This window comes from Haliotis rufescens, unplaced genomic scaffold (assembly GCF_023055435.1).
Source record: "Haliotis rufescens isolate VD_foot unplaced genomic scaffold, xgHalRufe1.0.p SCAF_13, whole genome shotgun sequence".
In the NCBI taxonomy this organism is placed as follows: Eukaryota; Metazoa; Mollusca; class Gastropoda; order Lepetellida; family Haliotidae; genus Haliotis; species Haliotis rufescens.
The window spans coordinates 5,638,071-5,659,591 of NW_025963813.1; the positions used below are offsets into that span (position 1 = coordinate 5,638,071).

Sequence of the window (21,521 nt, forward strand, 5' to 3'; positions counted from 1 at the left end):
TAGTCACGTGACATATTGTTTAATAACAAAAACCTACTAAAGCTCAGTGGTTACACTACAAATCGCTAATGTTCGCATTTCTTTCTGACGATGCACACATTCCTCTTGACTTGTATCTGTTAGTTTTAAGTAAAGATAAATCTTCAGTCAACTTCAGTGAACGCATGATCTGATTGTTTCATAAGAGACCATATATCTATTATGCATTATGTATCTAAACAATTTTTGCCAGGACTACAGTTAAACTATTCCCAATTAGACATTGTGTTCCCAACTCTTGAGACCTACAGTGGGTACCCGGGTAGGGTCGGGTAATAGGGGGTTGGGTACCCGGGTAGTTTATTTGGACTCGTTCCAGCCCTAATATCAGCCCCAAACAATGAAATAACACAAATGTAAAATATAATCTAATAAATATGTACTGTAAATATATATATTGTAAAACTGTCACAATAACTCTTTGCATTTTTAATATAAACATCACTTACATTTCTTACTGCCAGTAACGTGAGGAATGTGTGAATAAATACAATTACATGAAATATACATGGAATATAGAATGCATAATGAATAAAAACGTATGTAGATCTCGATGTTTAAAACTACAAGGTACACACAACGCTCATGATTACAGCCGCACTTACCCAAATTCATCACTCGACCATTCACAGTCACTTACTTAGTTGATATGTAGGACAACTTAGGGTAGAGTTTAATGACCAATGATTCATCTAACAACTACACAATACATCCTATTTCTTATCATAATAAACTAGAACTCACCCATAAGTACAACACTACATGATTAACTAACTTTAAGTATTCATGAATATCCCCACATGTCCCCTCAATCCTGCATGATGAGAAACGGAAACACAGGAACTCGGAACAGGATATATCCTTCCTTCCGAAAAGAAACTGGCAACCGATTTTAAATGTATAAAATGCAATCGTTGCCGTTGAACAATGGCCAGCTTGGTCTATCAAAGAGACAATAGAAAGGGCTAGGGTGAAGAGTGCTGTGAGGTAAAAGCGTGCAGCGTCACAATTACTTGAAACTCTTGTGTGGAGAGTGCAACAGAAATGTCTGAAACATCCTCATTGTCGACACAGTTATAACACCTAAACCTGTATTCTTTGTAAAACCAAAAAAGATGTTGGTTTGAAATAATTAAAACTGAGTATTCATTGCTATGAAAACGAACGTTTGCTCCTGCCGATGCAGTAGTTTTACTAAACCGTGAAGATCCGGGAAAGATTAGGTCTTCGGTAACCCATGCCTGCCGTAACAGGCGACTATGCTTGTCGTTAGAGGCGACTTATGGGATCGGGTGGTCAGGCACGCTGACTTGGTTGATGCGTGTCATCGTATCCCAATTGCGTTGATCGATGCTCATGATGTCAATCACTGGATTGTCTGGTCCAGACTCGATTATTTACAGACCGCCGTCATGTGGCTGGAATATAGCTGAATGCGGCGTTAATCAACAAACAAACATGCGACTTGTCCTTTAACATGCTGCTTTATACGGTCAGTTCGGAAACCGCACTGTCTCTGGCCACTCCTTCTCACATGGCCCAGAGTTGCGCCCCCTAACCGTGCCATAAATATATAATCATGGGTTCGAATCCCGGTTTGCAATGATCATGTTTCTAAGTTTGACAGCCCGTGCTCGTGTCCTACATCGCTTCAGACATTCCTCCTATAGTCAACTGACACGCCGTGATGTCATTGACTACAGACAAAAGCGGTGTTAAACCTAAGCTAATGCGATAAACCAGAAGCTGTTATCCATTAGGGGTGTCACGATCAGTCGAAATATCGATATATTGCTATTGGTAAGAAAAGTCAATAAATCGATTGATAAATCAGTTTCCGATCAATAGTATCGATTTCATTTAGGAATATCGATAATTTCGATTGTATTTACCATATCAATAAAATACATTTAATGCTGTTCAAATTTGTTTTTCTTTTGATCATGATTGGTAGTATTGGAACTGTCTTTTCCTAAAATTATTAGGGTAAAGAAAAAAACAAATCAGTCATATCTCAAACTTTTCTTTTTATTTGTTGTTATGGTTATCACATTCAAAGGAAACCTCAGTTCCAAGTTTTTATTCAACTCTAAAATTATACACTGCAAACTGTCGATATTTATCGCAATAGTTGCTTGCAATATCAATAGTTATCGCAATAGTTTCTTTCAATATCAATAGTTATCGCAATAGTTTCTTTCAATATCAATAGTTATCGCAATTGTGATTTCCAGACCAATAGTCACCCCTATTATCTATAAAGGTGTACGTTTTTCTGTTAACTCACCAATTTCTACAATTCTAATCAACGGTTAATATTTGCCGATTTAACAACAGTCAAATCCTATTATACCATTCAACACAGAGTACATTCTCCGATTCCCACAAATAACCTAAGAAACCATAGCTTGTCGGTGAAACTAAATCTGCCTGTATTTATACATGTATCTGTATTTTAACTGGTTATTTTGAAGAAGTGCGATGACAAGACGTATTGTTGGAAATGTAATCGTCTGGCGTGAATCAGATAGTCAATCTCTTTATTGTTTGTTTGTTTTTTAATGCCACACTCGTACAGCATTATATTCTTCCAGCTCTTTCACGACGATCTGTAAAAAATCGAGTCTAGACCAGACAATTGAGTGATTGACATCATGAGCATTATTTTAATTGATTTCATGACATCGTATCTCAATTGCATGGATCGAGTCAATCACTGGATTGTCTAGTCCCGACTCGATAATTTACAGACCGTCGCCCTGGAGCTGGACTTTGCTAAATGCGACATAAAAACACAGCAATCTGTGCATATTAGTGGCTTTTTACCTTACACATAAGCAAGCGCCTAAACTACATAAGTTACATATATTTTATCTTACTTAACAATTTATAATGTGCATCAATGAGGAACGTGTAGAGAGGAGGCAGCTTATCCAGCCGGGGCTGTGTTCTTTTATAAGTGGATTTGTCATGTTTACCTTGTTATAATCTATGCCATTATACAGTGATCATTGACGCGACAGTTGAGTGCATGGTGTATTAAAACAGACAGTGAAAAAAACATGTGCAAGACGCCTTTACGGAAAACATAAACAATGAATTACATTTGTGTGTGTGTGTGTGTGTGTGTGTGTGTGTGTGTGTGTGTGCCGATCACAATATTAGCTTGGGATCATGAACATTTTGGAGGATATCTTTTAGTAGTGAAGACTGAGAACACAAAAAATATCCCCAAAATTATTTATGATCCTATACTGTTTTGGTTCAGATTATACAAAATATATATATGTACTGAAAGGTAACTTAAATTTGTGACAATGAATATGTTTACTTAAAATCATGTATCAGAAATGTTAGCAGTCGTGTTCAGATATTGACTATGAGTTAGTATTTACTTTTCACTGCAAGCAGTCAATCAGGTTCACCAATATGGTCTCGGCCACAAGCAAGACGACAAACGAAGATTGCCGAGGTTCGCAACTGTGCGGTCTAAGGGAGATAACTATGGTTGAACAATTCCACTAGACCCAGTTTCGTATAAATGAGCGCAATGATGACGTCACGACATTTTGAGACTGTTTGAAGGACGCCATCTTGGAACATTGAACAACATAAAGAGATAGACTTCTGTTGATTGAGCGTTTAGTAATTTGAACACAGCGAATACAAAATGACGGAAGAAGATCCCGAAGTGGTACCTAAGTTGGTAAACAGAGTTATTATTATCTATTTCTACGTGGTAGACCTGTTGCCGATTTAGTATATGCATTTATCCGGTAAAAACACCCATTTTCCAAACTATATTCCCAACAACTGTTACCACATATGTACTCAATAAACATGGTGTATGTGTGTGGAATTTTTTTGGAATCGTAGTTTTAACTTATGAAGTTTAAGGCAAATAAAGGAAACCCCTCCTGGAAGACATTTTGTTGGAATTCTGACAAATATTCCCCCGCAAAATGGCCTAATTCAATGTCAGACGTCTTCCTGCACGTCTGCAAGGGCCAATGCTTCAACTTTTGTTTCTGTTTTGTTTCGTGTTTATTTGTTTTTTTCAAGCGTGTGTCATTTCGGTTACATCTACTACACTAATACGTTTATTCACTATGCATTACGCTCATTTCTGCCCAGCAAATTAGATGACACGAGTTATCTACAAGTTCGAACATGCGAGATGTTCTCATGAATCTTGTCACTCAATCAGGGTATGCAGCAGTCTTTATTTAAAAAAATGTAACCAGCAGACAGGGTGGTGTTGGAGGTATCAAGCCATTAATTCTCATAAGCTAATAGTGCATATGATGAAATGAAAATGTTTTGACAGTCCTAGACCTAGGACTAAAACAAATAGATGAAGACTGGCATGGTCACAAACTCTCTGATGATTCAAGTAAAATTTTAAAAGAAATTGTCAAATTAATGTTTGAACTTTCGAAGACCAGTCTTAAAAGAAAAACTTTAAGGAGGTGGAAGCAAATTATGTTCTGCAAGTTGATGTCCACTCAAGTCTCATCATAGCTGAAAAATTAGGGTTCACGAGGTTTGCCGCAATATCAATATAACATATTCAACATTTCATTTGGTCAATTTTGAAAATATGTACCGTATTTGACGTAATAAGCGCCCAGGACGATATTGTCTAATATACTGGCTAGTGAACAATCCCAGTTAGCACCCCTCCGATTTATCAATGTACACAAGACTTATTTATTTGTGTATAATACACACTCGTGTGTTTTGTGCACCCTAAGTATGGGCAATTAAATTGTGGAAAATATATCTGTCGTGTATAATACGCACAGACTTTTCTTTTGTATCATTTCAGGCTGTCAGCATAAATCACAAAATTTACGATCTTTCAACACTGTTTTTTTTCTTACCAAAGTTATATTCTAATAAGAGCCACCTATTTTTAATTTTGAGAGCGCCCTGGGCGCTTATTACGTCGAATACGGTAAGTCTGATTGAAACAACAGATTTTTACTGTGGAAGCTGTATTAAGAGAAAACTACTCCTTTATCAATCATTGTCTGTAGGCACTAAGCATTAGGCTACATGGTACAGTTTTACAAAATGCAGAGTTTTGGTTCAACACACAATAATAATTGACTAAGAGTGTCAGTGTGTTTCATGTTTTAGTTAGAGAGCCTTGTATTTATTACTTTTCTATATATCTGACTGTGACACCAAATAATTTTGGTCACAATGAGCTATGTGATGTCATAACAGAACTAAACCTTGCAGGACTTGCTTAATTTTGACTTATGAAATAACTCTGCTTCTGTGCACTAACAGGATCGATGCGTGGATTGATGATCATGATGTCAATCACAGGATTGTCTGGTCCTGACTTGATTATTTACAGACCGCCGTCATATAGCTGTAATATTGCTGAGTGCGGCGTTAAACATGTTAAACAACGAATGAACGAACGAACGAACGAACTGTGCAGCTTTCAGTGCCTGTCGTGTTTGTGAAGTATAATGATGTAACAGCAGTGAGTGAGCATATATGTAGTGCCAAACCGTGTTTGGAAGTGACTAATAGTCTATTATCAGTGTCTGCTTAATTCAGATGAAACCCACACAAAACACTGGATTCAATCCATGTATCTCTTCACTCAATTACTTGGCTAATAACAAAGAACTTTTGTTAAGTTTTGTTATGGTTCAATGGTTATAAACATACTAAATTTGTACTTTTATTATTTTTATTATTATAATTGGGTTATGACGAGGACTTCGAGGCTCAATTTCAAACACTGAAATTGAATTGTCATGTGAAACTTCACCAAATATTCTTTCATTTTCCAGAATATAATAATGCACTCAACATTTGTGAAGGCGAGTGAGGAGTTTGTGTTGATGCGCTGTGAGGAAGCGGGCTGTATGTGTGGGAAGGTGCACTGTCCATTCTGCAACATTGATCACTACAAGCCCACGCAGCCAGCCAGGGTGCGAGACCACCTCAACCTGATGCACTTCATGCATGCTGTACACTATGATGGTAGGTACATCCCATAGCGCCAGAGATAATCAGTCAATATTATAAGGGTAACGCTATTTTTCAGGGCATTATCATTTGCAGCTCAAGGTCATTCATTAACTGTCCGACAAAGGAGCGTAGTTGAAAAGACTGAGGGCTTCTGCAAATGATAATGCCCTGAAAAATAGCGTTACCGTTACTATAGCCAAAATGGATGGAATTTGTTATCAAATAAAAAGAAACAACAATATCGGTTTTGAAACATTTACTGCAACCAATACAAATGTCACTGACACACTTTTACAAGTATGGAAATGTCATAGAACAAACCAGATGACGTTACTATTAAACGTGACATCACCTATCCCTATCCCTATGACGTCACCTAACAACGGACGTGATAATGGCCCGTTGTCAAGCAATATGAGGGCATTTTCAAGTTACAGGGTCCCTCTCATTTCTGATAACATGTGGGCGGTTTTATGATAATTCTATCTATTTTAGCTATAATGGAACTTATTGGATCTGGACAGGAAGAATTACAGTCATCTGTCAAGTTGGTTTAGAACCAAATGTTTAGGAATAAAAATGATGATAGTGCGTTTTCGAATTTGCTTTCATCATCATGAATTAGATGTTGATATTATTTGATAATAATCTCATTGATCTAAGCTCTGTTGTTTGTTTCGTCCAAAAGTTGCTTGAAACAATGTGAGCAGATGTCCACCTCTCTTGTAGAATGTAAAAAATGAGAGCTCTGTCAATATCTACATTCACAGTGAATACCAGCACCAGTATCCCAGGCATTCTGCTGGAGTAACATGGCAATAGGACAGTTTCATCATTTGATTAGCTTTTGATAGGATGCTCTTTTTATCATGACTAAATTTGGAAAATTCTTTTGCACATTTTGGATGACAATCAGTCAGTGTCTTTGAAAATGAACCGATCTGAAACCCTGTATCCTATCTAGGAATACTTGAACGAGTGAGATCGATTTAACACAGTTTAGAACATTATGTTAGCTGCATCAAGGAATGTCCTATGGATGTGGAAGATAAGCCCCAAGTGATGCAGGTCATTGATGTTTACCACTTTGGTGAAAGTTATGAGCATAGGGACAGTAGTGCTGACAAACCAAGAAGCATAATTAGGGAGAAGCAGGGATTCAAACCCATGCTGGTCATAGGTTTCTGGTACACCTAAGGGATGAAACTCTGCACACTGAATTGCGGTGCCTGAGAGGACTGGGCCACCTGTGCCCCTAAACCTCTTTCAGCATTTCTCACAAAAATATATTGCAGAACAATTTTCTCCATTAAACATTATCACCACAAACATGGCTCATCATTTGTGACATTTTGTAACATATTGGGATGTTTATCAACAAAAGGTTGCCTTAATAATATTTTTTTACTAAACAACGCCAAGTAGAGATAGAATACCAGATTGAACATGTTCTTGTAGTGTTACCTGCTTTGTTTCAGGAATGATGATCGTGAAGTGTTTTCGCGAGTGTATGGAGGGGATCCCTGCCGGCCATTACCACTGCCCCCTATGCCTGAAACAGATCTCCAAGAGAGCAGCCTTCTCTCGGCATCTGCAGTCACATCTAGAGAAAGTGGTATGTCCCCATGGTTCACTGTCAATCCCAGTTGTGAGCAAGATAACATTTGCCCCCATATTGCCCACTAAGGTTACTTAGTTTGGAATCCTAGATAATTGCCTGAAAGTTTTTCCAAGCAACATGATACTCATTTCTTGAATAGAGATAATATCACTAGAAGCATCATGTAATGTTTATATATATTGTCAGATAGTAGTTAAAAGAGGCAACTATTGATAATGTTTCTTTATTCAGGGAAAAGACGTTACTGTTGTACAAGCACCTGATTTCAAACAGCCTGGCAAGATAGTGTTTGATGGTAAGGGTATTATCTGAGATCTACAGTCATATGTGGCTGAACAACCATCTTAGGTGTTCTAAGGTCATCCATTTACCCAGACAAAGTTTATCATTCTTGTGTGTCCAAGTCAAGTCAATAGTCTCCAAAATCAATGCAGAAAGTCCCAGATTTAGAAAAAGTAGTTTTTTCAATAAAAAATCATTGATTACTTTATGCTTGAAAATCTATTCTGAAATTATTCAAGAAGTTGAACGTATGTTCAATGGGGATAGGATTTGTTTCTGGATAATAACCTATGTACCATTCAGTATTTTGTGAATAATGTGAATATTGGAAAACTGAGCTCTAAAACTAATGGTTCTGTTGTTCGTAAAATCGTCACCTCTACAGAGCTATGACATCTGTTTTGACCATTAATATTAATTTAAATCAGGAAATTCTAAATTCAAATGTGGGAATTTTCTAACATTTGCTGAATCCGTCCTCTGAGCAGGTCATATTAATGTCTGTCGGTGTTCTCTTGTTGTTGCCAGGTCACGAGATCCCGCTGTGCACAAAGGTGTGTCCTGATGCACTGGGCAAACACTACCACTGTCCTCTATGCACAACCAAGAACTCCACGGAGCTGGGGCCCATGATGGCCCACCTGTGGCGGTGCCGCGAGGAGGCGAGACAGGTTTCCTCGTCACCAGCTTCTAGACCCAAGTCCAAACGACTGCCAAAGAAAGTCCCACCAGTGAGAGAAATACCGCCAGCTAAAAAGGTGCTTGTTTGTGCCAGAAACATGTTTGTCTACTGTCTCACATAAGTGGTTCATTTATGTAAGAATGAACTTTATGATAGTCTCATTAAAATCAGGTGTTTTACATTGATACGATACTTCTCTTCGTGAACATCTTACGACACGGCAGGTGACCGACGAATCTAAATACAGGATATGTTTGTCCTTCAACCAATCAAATGGCAGCTTTATTTCTTTACAATCTACATATGAAATCTTGATCAGAGTAAAGAAAGCTCGCTCAGAGCTCACATACCCTTGAAAAATGCCTTAGCTGCATCACATTTAGACACGGATTTTCAGTATATTAGACTGTTTTTTTGTTAATGATAGCAATTATTCCAGTAGTTTCTCCAGATTCCCGATGGTTAATTCTGACTAAATCACCGAATGACAAGGGCGACGCCATGTTTGTTTATAAACACTGAGAGTCGTCCCTACTTGACCTTTGATATTTGCATCTCTATCCGCATATGACCCCAACAGATATTGTTTTTATCCGTTGGCTTTATCCTGCCAAGAAACCTACCCGTTATATGATAAATCATTTTACCCAATTAATATTGAGTTGCTTGTGTGCATATACATGTGAAAAATTTTAAAACCCCAATAGTATAACAAAACTCTATGTATTTTGCCAATGTATCCTTTTCAACTTCATGTTTATTTACCGATCAAATGCAGGCATCACATATGCCTGAACTCAGCTGCAGAGAATAATGCATAAAAAGGCACTGTGTCTCGCTTATTGTTAATTAGACATGTATATCACTGTTGTGAATTTATACAACACACTTGGGGCAGCGCACCAACATGTATATAGAACAGGAGAAAACAGCATTTGGAGCAAAATTATTGTAGGGTTGACTTGAAGGTGTAAAATTACTCAACAGACTGGACCCAAGGGAGTAAATATATATTGAATATGCAAAAATAATTTCACTACCAAATGTAAATGAGAATTTGCTATGACACCCTTACAAGAAGACATCAGGTGAAGTTAAGCAATATTGGTCGTGGAGAGTAATTGGATGGGTGACCAACCGTCTTTATCAAGCTTGACTCCTGAAAGTGTCGAGGGCTTTGGTTCCGCCCCACACTGAAGCACATAGTAAATGTGGTGTCTCCTAAGGCAAGTGACTTCCTTCAAAATATGCCCAGCAGTGAATGGGTACCCAGTAGGATGAGATGGTTATGCAACTGTAACCTTTTAGTGCCTGACATGGTAGCATGGATGGTATAATAGAGGGAGCTGAGAAAGAAAATAGAGTGATCCATTGAACATGTTGAAAGTTAATGACAATGGATTAGTGCCTGAGAGCAGCCTGGTTGGAACTGGGTGTTGTATAAATAGATTATAATTGAACTTCATTGTTCTTCGTGTCCTGTCATGACCGAGAAATCTTTTTGTTGCAGCTGCACCATTCTATTGTGAAGTCCATGGCTGACCTGCCAGTACAGAGGTGCAACTCGGACACATGCTGCGATAGGCGATACCACTGCCCGCTCTGCTCCAAGACTAAGTACAGGCCTGGCCTGGCTAGGGAGCTCCGGGACCACTTCCAGGTCCACTGGAAGGGCCGTGTGGAGTACAAAGGTAACACGACTCAATTTACCGGTTGAAAAGCCAACCACTGAACCAGTTATTTCATGATGATAGCAGTTGTAGATGAAATGTGTTGGCAGCTCTTGTTTTAGTTATCTCCCCTTGCTCATCGATGGATTATCAAACATTTGGAGAAAGATGATAGATTACAAGGATTTATCTAGACGCGCTCTGAGGCAGCTATATGGCTGAAATAATGCTGATGCGACGTTAAATTTTAACTCACTCACTCAGAGGTAAAAATTCTGTCAAGTCTGCAGTAGTTACTTACATTCATACTGACTTAATGCAGGCATCATGTATACATGAACTCTTTTGCAGTGAAGAACTTTTCCCTTTTTGTAAGTTAGATATGTATCACTGTTATGAGGTCATGCGACATATGACTCACTTGGTGCAGCACATGAAGGCATGCTTTTTTTCTCGGAGAGGTCTACTCATCGTTTACAAAACTCATTGGACTTGACCCAAAAGAGAAAAATAATAACGAAAGCCCCCCTAAAATAAATCAATACCCAATGTGAATGATCCCATCTGAGTAGATACTCCTTGGCTCAAAAAACTATTTGAAGCCCAGACTGGAACAGTAGCAGGATGGAGATACTACACTCAATACAATACTCACAATCAGGAGCATTGTGCGATATAGTGATCATCTCTATCAGTCCGGGCTGGCTAGATAGTTTTATCAGAGGCCAGTTTTGGATTGAAGTAAACTAGTTGTTTTACACAATGAAATACAGGGAGCATTCTTGTAGCAGAAAGAGAAAACTTAAAGTTTGACCAAGGTTTGAACTACAGTCTGAGTGAGCATCAACAGGTTTCTGTCACTTGCAGAACTTGTGTAAGCTGGAAAACTAGAACTATTGTTGTTTTTAGAAATTGGTGTTATTTTTCATGTGAACATTTTTGTTTGAGATGAGGAGGAAGGTTTATTTATAATAGGTCACTAGTTAAAAAATTAAGCTAGCCTGTTGGGATACCTAGATTTTACATCCTATAGCCAGAAAGTAGCTAAGGACTACTGGTGAGGGGCTTATTTCACACATGCAAAAGGAAATGTTCAAGTTGTAAGGCTGCATCACAAGATTGTAGTGCTGCTGGGTGAAACAGACAGTGTTTTCCTATGGTATTTGATTCAAGGAACTCCCAACTGCTTTAGCTTTCACAGCGTTAGAAATTGGCACGAGTCCTGTATTCATTGCCAAACTGCCCAATAGTTAAGGTATCGTAAGGACTAGTTGAAATTTGCCATCTTTAAGGGTTTTGCTATATGTTATCATTATAAGGACTAGTGGACTGAAACTGTTAGTTTCTACTGTATTTCAACATTGGTGTTATGATAAGGACCTTTTACATGGTTTTTATCCCACATAGACAGGCAACCTGTGAAGATCCGGGGTAGAATATGTCTTCAGCAACCCATGCTTGCCCTGAAAGGGCGACTCTGCTTGTTGTAAGAGGCGACTAACAGGATCGGGTGGTCAGGCTTGCTGACTTGGTTGATGTACGTCATCGTATCCCTATTGCGTGTTGATGCTTGTATCAATCACTGGATTGTCAGGTCCAGACTCAATTATTTGCAGACCGCCATCATATAGCTGGAATATTGCTGGGTGCGACGTTAAGCAACAAACAAACAAGACATAAACAGGCAATCTCAGTGTACCTCTTGCTTCACAGAGTTCATCATCGTGAGCTGCAACAGCAACTGTCGAGATCGCCGCTCAAACCGAGCCTTCACACACTACCACTGCCCCGAGTGTTCTGAGTTGATCCATGGCAAGGAGGTATTTGAGACCCATCTAAAGACCTGCAGCGACATTCAGGCAACAGCGCCCCCTACCCCTAGCCCCCGGGGGCGGGGACGACCCCGCAAATCAGAAAGGAAGGTGGTGGAGACGACGATTGGTGCTGACACTGAGCCACAAGTAGTGATGATAGAGGAGGAGGAACCAGCACTTCCTGTTTACGAACCCCCACCCGTCCCAAAAGCTGCACGAGGCCGCATGACCATCTCATCCAGGGAGAAGGCAATGCTTGCCCTTGCTGAGTCATCAGATGATGATATGGGGGTAAGGTTTATAGTTTGTTGTCTGTAGGTTGTTTGACACTGCACCCTGTGGGGATTCTGGGATAGAAGTGGTCCCCAGCAACCTATATTGGTTGTTAGAGGTGTTAAGTGGATTGGGTGTCAGACTATTTGACTTGGTTCATGGCATGTCAATGACCCCGACAGCGTTGCCCACAATATCAATCACTGGATTATTTGGTCCAGACTCAATTGTTTACAGGCTGCCATCATATAGCTGGAATACATCTTCCCGAGGCAAGAGAGTAAACTGTCTTTAAAAGTCTTGTTTCCACCCTTGCCGAACTAAGCTGGAATTCCTGGGCTCAATTGTAGCGCCACCAGTGGCTATTATGAGTTATGTCCCTTCGATGCCTCTCCTATGGACCAATCAGATTCCACCTCTCGTATCACTTGCATTTGCTTCAAACAAAATGACGGCACCCAGTCAAGGCGATCTGATTGATAATCAAGATCTATATTGTTATAAAACGGGTCTTACATCGTGAAATGCATCAAATCATGTGGGTACCTTTATTAAAAACATGAAAAGATTAGGAAAATACCTGTTGACAACGAGTTGGCGGTGCTCATGCTTTACAAATCCTGCAGTCGACGGAAATCTGCATGACAGTTCACAAACTGGATTTCGATTTTGTTGAGCGATTTTGATTGGACTATGCAGAGACTTGTTAGTCCAGCCAAACTGTAACTCCATAGTACCAGCTGAGTTTGGCAAGGGTGGAAACTGGACTTTTGTAGTCAGTTAACTCCCTTGCCTCTGGAAGATGGCTGGAATATTGCCTAGTGTGGCGTTAAAGAACAAATATACTTCCACTCTAACAGTGCGCTGTTAGCCTGTTAACTGGTTGCTTTTGTGGTGATTCAAAGTTAGATTGGTACCTAGTAAATATGCTTGTAAAATTCAAGAAAAATAGATTAGGTCAACCAAGTGGGGTAACGGTAAAGAATAGGTTGTTGTAAGAGGAGACTAAATTTGATCAGGTTGACAGACTTGGTGACTTTGTTGATTGTGTGTCATCGTATCACATACATTGCTCATCATATTAACCACTGGTTTGTCTGGTCCAGACTTGGTTATTTACAGACTGCTGTCATATGGCTGTAAAGAATATTGCTGACTTCCCTGGGATCATTACATCCCAGTGTTTGTATCTTGTTCTGTAAAGGGGGCGGTCGGGTAGCCTAGTGGTTAAAGCGTTCGCTCGTCACGCCGAAGACCCGGGTTCGATTCCCGACATGGGTACAATGTGTGAAGCCCATTTCTGGTGTCCCCTGCCGTGATATTGCTGGAATATTGCTAAAAGCGGCGTAAAACCATACTCACTCACTCACTCACTCTGGTGTCCCCCGCCGTTATATTGCTGTAAAATTGCTAAAAGCGGCGTAAAACCATACTCACTCACTCACTCATTGTTGTGTAAAGATGGAGTGTTTCTGTTGCAGGCTTTTGACAAGGTGACGGCCATCATCTCCAAGAAGATCATCACGTCACTGGCTGCCAGCACCAGCGTGGAGGACGTGCTGGACGATGTGGCCAAGAACACTGGCATCAACTGGAGCTGGTCGCCCGGCACCATGGAACCTGTCTACGTCATGAGCGGCGACCTCATATCACTCGTCAAGGCCAAGCGTCTGCTGAAGGAACTCAAGGAGGTGGGCACTCTAGCAACACCATTGTCACCTTTTTCAGACAGCACGTGATTTAAACAGTGATTGATGTTGCTCTTAGTTTTAAACACTGCAGTCTTAGGCTGCACCAGTCCATTTTTACATGGACCAATACTTGTCTTGTCTTGTCAATGGGAAATCATACCCTGTACTGCCATGTTAAATTTAAACTGTCTCCATCTCACGAGTCTTTTACAACAGTGTTGGAAATCATGAAAGGCAACATGGTCATGGGATGCTTGTCATAAACCCTAATGATTGAGGGGTGATTAGATTTAAATTACAATAGTTACATTTTTAGCTCACCTGACAAAAAGCCAAGTGAATTATGTCGTGGAGCTTTGTTCATTTGTCTTTAGCTTTTACATTTGAGACATTACCTTTGAAACTATGACTATGAGATACATGGAGTTCAAACTTTGTTTAAATGTTATGGTGCCTGACATGAGTACTCACAGAATTCTGGTCTGATTTTGAACATGGCTGCCCTTCTTCCTCCTAAGTCAGGTGAGGTAGAAAGCCTTGTGGCTTTTATCTTACTGTATAACACCTTTCTGTATTGTTGCTGGTGTGAAGTGTATATGATCTGTGTCATGGATCAATCTGTGTTGTAGGAATACGAGACGCGAAAACTGCGTGAACTGGAGGAAGCTGAGTCTGAGATTGAAGACTACGAACCCCCGCTACACTTCGCAGCTTGTGAGTCTGAGTTAGATGTTCAATATTCAGTCAAATCATTCATATTCATTGATTTGTAATTATATGTACTTTTTGACTCTATACTTTTAAAAAAAGGGTTTTTGTCTAATGAAATGCTTAGTTACATTGTCCATGTTGTCAGTGAGATTGTATAATGTCAAATTAATATCGGTATTTGGAATGCTATAAAACAAGAAAGTAGTATGGCTACAGGCACAGTATGCAGGCAATACTCCTACAAGTTGCACCAGAAATACTTAATAGTTATTCTTTCCTTGGAGAAACTACAAACACTTAAGTTAAAGTGACAATTGTTAACTTCATCAAGGGACTTATCTAGACCTGCTTAGAGGATGATATTCACCCCTGGAATGCAGCAAATGTTAGTAACAATTCCCAAATTGGAATTCGGAAGTTTCTAAGTCATGTTATTTTCTTCCAACTAATGTTAAGCCTCTGCAAGAGGTGACTTGTATTTCATTGATAACAGGCCAATAAACAGGAAGAGCTTTAAGATGATTAGTTTTACATGAACTAAGGTTGCAGTGTTAGAATACTGCTGAACTTAAGAACACAAGAACTTTTGAGAATTATTTTTTTTCCAAGTTGTCTTCAAAGTTCACTTAGTGTGGAATCCAGGAATTTATTCACGATTCCCAAAAAATCGTTAATTTGCTCAAATTGGACAGTGAAATACATGTAACTTCTACAATTCCAGAACATTAGTCACTACTATATAACATGAATTGGGAAATTTGTAATTCCAATTTGGGAATTGTTACTGGCAGTTGCTATATACGATCAATAATCCAATAATTGTTAATCCACATTTCACCGCACATACTGATAACCCCCTGTCATCATCAGTATGTGACCTAGTACCCTGTGTGAAATCTGATGGTGTGATGCTGCTATCTGCCTATAGTGTGCCATCTGATCCTGACTCAGTCAATGTGTACTATTAATTTCAGGTGACTCCCCGAGCGAAGCGGCAGATGAAGCGCCAGTGGTGGTACCTGGGGAGATCATTCTTCCTCCTCCGGAAACCACCACCACCACGACAGTCCTGGCACCGCAAGGTCAACCGCTGCAGATGGTGGTGGACGCCGTGTCTGGTGTTGCTCAGATACAGGCTCCCATACCAGCTACCGTCCATCAGCCCACGATGGAAGACATAGGCAGCGGGGAGCTTCACATCTCGGCGGAAGAACATGTCAACCCAAATACATTCGACACAATTCAAGGAGAGCCTATTCTTACAGAGGACATTCTACAAAGGTCTGTCATCATAGCTTCCGATCCAAACAACATCATCACCTTGCCTCAGGTTTCAGTGGAGTCAATACCCCAGGCCTCTGTCAGTGATTTGCAGATGGGACAGAACTTTGCAGATTCTTTAATGGAGGCTGCTTCTGCTGAGCTGGTTGTTGAAGGGACGACACAACACCCGAGTGTTCAACTGTCCGATAACATCTTCCAACCAGACTTTGAAAGCACTGAAACCACAGTCATTGAAATGCCAGCTGTGGAAAGTAGTGAGATTGATACTAAGGTTGATGAGATCAGCGAAAACTTGACATCATTGAAAGATGTGAAAGAGAATACAGCAGGAGAAGGAGAGACTGATCATTCTACGATAGAAATTCCAACCAATATTCCTTCCTCAGAGACTGCTGCTGGTGTGGAGTTGCAGGAGAAGATATTTGATGACCAGGGCAGTAAGGATGATGTTAATAAAGAGAGTCCAGACGTCAAGGAGGATAGTGAACATGGAGAGGACATCATTATTGCTGAGTTGACACCTATAGAGAATACACCAACTCTAAAGAAAGAAGTCACTAATCTGACTCCCACCAAGAGTGAGGAGAGTAAGATAGTAACACCTTCTCCCAGAAAGAAAAAATCCATTCCAGTCATGCCTGAAAGAAAATACTCCACAAGGGGAGTGAAAGTAAACTTCACTGAACTGCACACTGGAAGGAAACAGACTGTGGTGGACTCCAGTGATGACGATATGGATGATGTACCAAGTCCCCCACAAAGAACAAGAGGTCGGGGTAGACCTCCTCGAAGCAGTGGCTTAGGTAGAGGTCGACCTCCAGGAAGAGGAAAGAAGAGAGGTAGAGGTCGTCCTCCAAAGAGGGGAAGAGGACGTCCTCCAAAAAGGCCAAGACTTGAAGAGATTGAGAGGGAAGAAGAAGAGGAGGAGGAGGAAGAAGAGGAGGAGGAGCAGGAAATAGAGGAACACTTTGATGAAGAAGATATGGATGATAATGATCCAGATTATGTATTGGTAGAGAGACACAAGAGCAATGGGGAAGATGAGGTTGAGCCAGGGGAAGAAAGTCCGAGGAAGAAATTCAAAACTATCCCTGCTCCAGTTGAGACTCACATTGCTGCCATGCCTGTTGTCAGATTTGCTGGACTACCTCGAGGACAGAAAGAAAGCAAGGCAGAGGAATCACCTCTTGACATGCTATTGAATTCCATCAAGACAGAGGTGATTGATCCTGATTATATGATCCCAGTGAGGACTCGAGGGAGGGGAAGGGGCAGAGGAAGAGGACGAGGAAGGAGGAAGATGGACTCGTTTGACAACATGTTTCTGGAGGAGGCTTTCAAGCCTCAACCCTGCATGGATTGTTCATTCCTAGCCGAGTCCTTTTCTCAACTGACAGATCATATGATAGAAGTACATAACATCACAGATCACTTGAGATGTGACATCTGTGAGAAGGCCTTCACTCGCCAGAAACACATGACGCATCACCTGATAATGAAGCATGGGCCTCTAGCACTGGCTGATGGGCAGGTGTATCAGCATGATGGGGAGGAACTGGGGAACAAGTGCAGCAGCTGTGGCTGGGAGGCACAGGAGTTTGCCGAACTCACGGATCACTACATCAACCATCATCAGGCTTACGACGTCCTCCGATGTGACGTGTGTGAAATAGTGTTTAAGAAAGCTCGCCATCGGACTACTCACCTCGACAATGTTCATGGACCACGCAACAGAAAGGGGACATTTGTATGTGATCTGTGTGGTCACACATGTGACAAACAGCGCTCACTCAACTGGCACAAGAGTTACGCCCATAACATGAGCACGAAGAAAAACCCTGATGTTTTGTACTGTAGGAAGTGTGACTTTGAAACAAACGAACCCGGTGAGATGAGGCTGCATAAGCGCACTCATTTGGAGGAAAGAAAGTGGTGTGATCTGTGCAAGAAATCATTTTCTGCCACAACAGACATGAAAACGCATATGCAAGCCGTACATCTGAAGACCAAGTCCTGTACTTGTTTGGTCTGCGGCAAGACATTCAGTCACTGGCGATACCTCACAGCTCACATGGAGCGACACAGCGGGGAGAGAAAGCACCTGTGTAATGTGTGCGGCCAGCGCTTTAGTAAAGCTGCCATTTTGAAAGAGCATATAGAGACTCACAAGGTGATGAGTGAGCGGAACTACAAACACATATGTCCATACTGCGACTCCCGGTATTATAGCAAAGACAAGTACATGGACCATCTAAATAAACACACAGGAGCAAAACCACATCGGTGTGAAGAGTGCAATAAGGGCTTCAGTTTCAGGAGCATGTTACTCAAGCATAGAATCTATGTACATACAACAGACCGCCCCTTTAAGTGTGACTGTTGTGACAAAGCCTTTAAGTTCAAGCAAATCCTCAAGAACCATATGGTCCTCCATACAGGTGAGAGTAAGTACATCTGTGATGGCTGCAAGAAACCGTTCTCCTGTAGCGCCACTCTGAAAACACATCGACCAAAGTGCCGTGGAGATCAGTCATGGCAGAAGCGCAAGTCGGGTGTGGCCAAGGCCGTTGCGGCATCAGGGCCACAGACGATGATGGTGCCGAAGCAGGAGTATCAGGAGTTGACGCAGCTGCAGCTTGACCCACAGCAGATTCAGCAGGTGCAGGTAGACAGTGCCTCCCTCCAGCAAGTTCATGTGGCGGTGTCGCAGCCAAACCTCACCCAGCTCGTTGACACCATCGTCGTAGAGATGGGCGATGGACAACGCAGCATCGTGGACCTCAATTCTCTTGAAGCTGCCACTCAGATGACTGAGACTGACAATGTGGCTACGGGTATTTACTTGTGTAGTGTGTGTAATGCTATGTTTGATACAGTCAATGCAGCCGAGGAACACATTGCCCAGGCACATGCTCCAGGCAAACAGGATGTTGAAGATGCTCAGGAGAAGTTGGAGCTGGAGGAGGTGATGGAGGCAGAAGCAGATGCCAACATCACCAATCTTATCTCAGAGCTTGAAACGAAGGTCAAGGCTAAGCTTGATCACACGCTCTTGGAGGGATTGAAGACAACGCAATAAGAGTGTCATGAGTTGTTTGAATTTGTTGGAATTCCAGTTATTTATTCTTTCTGTTCTTATCAACTTGTTACTTGTGCAGATGGTTTTCATTACAGCAATAAGTGCCCAAGATATTTTCCATCAGCACAAATCTTATTCATTGTATGTTTCTGTGGCTCTTGCCAACCCAGACCAGTTTTGTTAATGTTAAAGGTATCCTAAGGGCAGTTACAATTTCAAACGTTTTGTCATCACTGTTCGGTCTAGTAGACATTCTTGGCTAACTTCCACCTCTGCTGTAAGTTGTGTTTGGTAAAGACTAACACACTGAAACTTCACGAACTTGATATATCCTTACTACCGGTATGTTATTTTGTGGTCCCAGAAAAATCATTATCACTGCGGTTATATTTCACTGTGGTCACTCTGCTTCTGGTTAACTTGACATATTTATATTATGTCCCAATGATTTCAAGTTGCAAGGTTAAAATATGACAAGACAAAGGGTGAATATGTTTTCAAGAGATTGATGAGGTTCGTTGGACTCAAGTTGAAAGGAAAGACTGTCCGTATTAAATTAATAATATGATATCTTAGACTTCAACAGTGTGACTATATTTTACATTTGACATCAAATGACAACTTGGTACTAAACTCCTTGTGAAGTGATAACCTGACTCCCTTTCCCTCGAGTTTCTTGGACAATATATAAAGATCCATACATCCATACACCTGATGAGGGGTGGGGTGTGGTGGTGAAATAATCTCACTTTCAATAAAACATAGCAGTACATTTCAACTACAGGCATTGTCACAGACACAACTTTGTAATAATCAAGTAATAATAGCAATTGTTTTGTTCAGGATGGGAGGGTTATGGTTTACAGATAAGAGTTTGGGTGATAGAATACATGCCTAAAGAGGATATTTTTTTGTCCAAACAGTACAGTCAATCATACTAAAGTTGATTACTACCGGGTAATTCTTTTAGAAAATGATTAATTTTAGACCTCCTCAGATTATCTTGATATTCCTTGCTGCCTCAGTTGGGGGTTGGCATTGAGCATAGGTTGAAAACAGGTCCTCTAAATCATGTAAAATGAACGTGAAGCAAGCTAAACGTGGTAAAACACAGCTCTAGGAAATCATGCAGGATCACCATTTGCCTAATATTTGCTACAATGTAAAAGAGGTCCTGTCAGATTAATGGATGCAATTTTAAAGTATACATAATTTTAGTTGTTGAGGTGGTCTTGAACATGAATTGCAGCCCTCTTCACATGCTTAAGAATCATTGAATAATATGGAATATCACATATCATGTGCAGTATTACCTCCCTTTATGAGCCAGTGACCGGGTATAAATAATCATATGCTGCAGGATTATGAAGTAAAAGGTGTCCTGTTGTAATTCAAGGCCAGGCTTTTTTATTTCTTGGTTTACAGATTTTTGTGTGTAGAATATAATTGGTTTTGGATTAGATATAAAAATTATTAATTCCTTTTTGTCTTTTAATGGGTTTTTTTCTGAATATGTTGCCTTCTATGATATGTTTGTTTGCATGATCTTGCTTTTTTAAGTTTGATGGATCTGTAGACCAATTAAAAAATAGTATTGCCTAAATGGACTTCCATTCTATTTATCTGGTGCTATTTTCTGGTAAGACAAATGATTCTTACAATCAAATCATTTGAAAATGGAAATGAATGTAATTTTCCATCTGGTTTTACAAATTATTGTTAAAAGCCTTTTGTATTGGCATTCTGTGCATTAAGTCACTGAAGTTATTGGTTTATAAATGAAGCGTTTTTTAGTTGCCCCGAGTCAGATATACCAAAATTTGTGTGTGTGAAAAAGCCTTGTGATGCACGAAGTTGAAACCACCCAATTGTACAGTGTATATAGACAAAGAATGCAGGAATTCCATGGAGGTTCTCGATAAATCAAATATATTACTATGTTTTGGTGTTATTTTTTCAATCTGAGGATTGCTTAAGGTGAGTGTTTGGATTCCTGGGCAGATTAAGTTTTCAGTATCTCCTCTTCCTCCCCCCATGCATGTTGTAATGTGGCCATACATTTTCTGAGTTAAGTGATGGGATTCAACCACGGACCTTCTGATCCGAGATTGGATGCCTTGTCCACATGATCAAAGCCTTTAGCCACCTTCAGGAAACAAGGTAAACGATGTCGTCTGTGGGATGGCTCCAGGTCCTGCTACATTTGCATGTTGGACCAGCCGCCTGAGGTGGTTGAGGGGGTCTATATAACCCATGGCCACTGTGGGCATTATCATATTTGCCTCATGCCGATTGGCTAGTTCTTTCCAATTGTTTCATTGTTTGCAAGAGACACATTGCAACATTACTGAAAGGAACACATTGTCTCAAATACTTGA

General features: G+C 40.4%; 2 protein-coding genes across 3 annotated transcripts in view; one reads left to right on the forward strand and one right to left on the reverse strand.

Annotated features, from left to right (window-relative positions):
- LOC124126505 (trifunctional purine biosynthetic protein adenosine-3-like) overlaps positions 1-3,526 on the reverse strand; it is a 40,736-nt gene extending 37,210 nt beyond the window's left edge. The window contains exon 1 of one of the 2 annotated variants that reach the window (XM_048394118.1): positions 3,435-3,526. The gene's annotated coding sequence lies outside the window, so the exon portion shown is untranslated. Of the gene's footprint in view, positions 1-783; positions 810-3,434 lie in introns of those variants that run through there. The other variant, XM_048394120.1, reaches the window with a different exon arrangement.
- Positions 3,527-3,618: 92 nt separating this feature from the next.
- Positions 3,619-21,078, forward strand: LOC124126509. The gene is made up of 10 exons (XM_046489966.2): positions 3,619-3,745; positions 5,856-6,048; positions 7,515-7,651; positions 7,889-7,952; positions 8,468-8,697; positions 10,132-10,312; positions 12,005-12,396; positions 13,860-14,069; positions 14,699-14,783; positions 15,755-21,078. Exons 1-10 carry the CDS (start codon positions 3,710-3,712, stop codon positions 19,141-19,143), a joined length of 4,917 nt encoding a protein of 1,638 aa, XP_046345922.2. The 5' UTR covers positions 3,619-3,709; the 3' UTR covers positions 19,144-21,078.
- The last annotated feature ends 443 nt before the right edge of the window (positions 21,079-21,521 follow it).

What these genes read in the sequence shown, in the direction of transcription:
- LOC124126509 (XM_046489966.2), top strand. Translation starts at nt 3,710, where the DNA reads ATGACGGAAGAAGATCCCGAAGTGGTACCTAAGTTG. An exon ending in AAATACCGCCAGCTAAAAAG is followed by an intron (nt 8,698 to 10,131) that starts GTGCTTGTTTGT and finishes TTTTTGTTGCAG; the next exon opens with CTGCACCATTCTATTGTGAA. An exon ending in CATCAGATGATGATATGGGG is followed by an intron (nt 12,397 to 13,859) that starts GTAAGGTTTATA and finishes TTTCTGTTGCAG; the next exon opens with GCTTTTGACAAGGTGACGGC.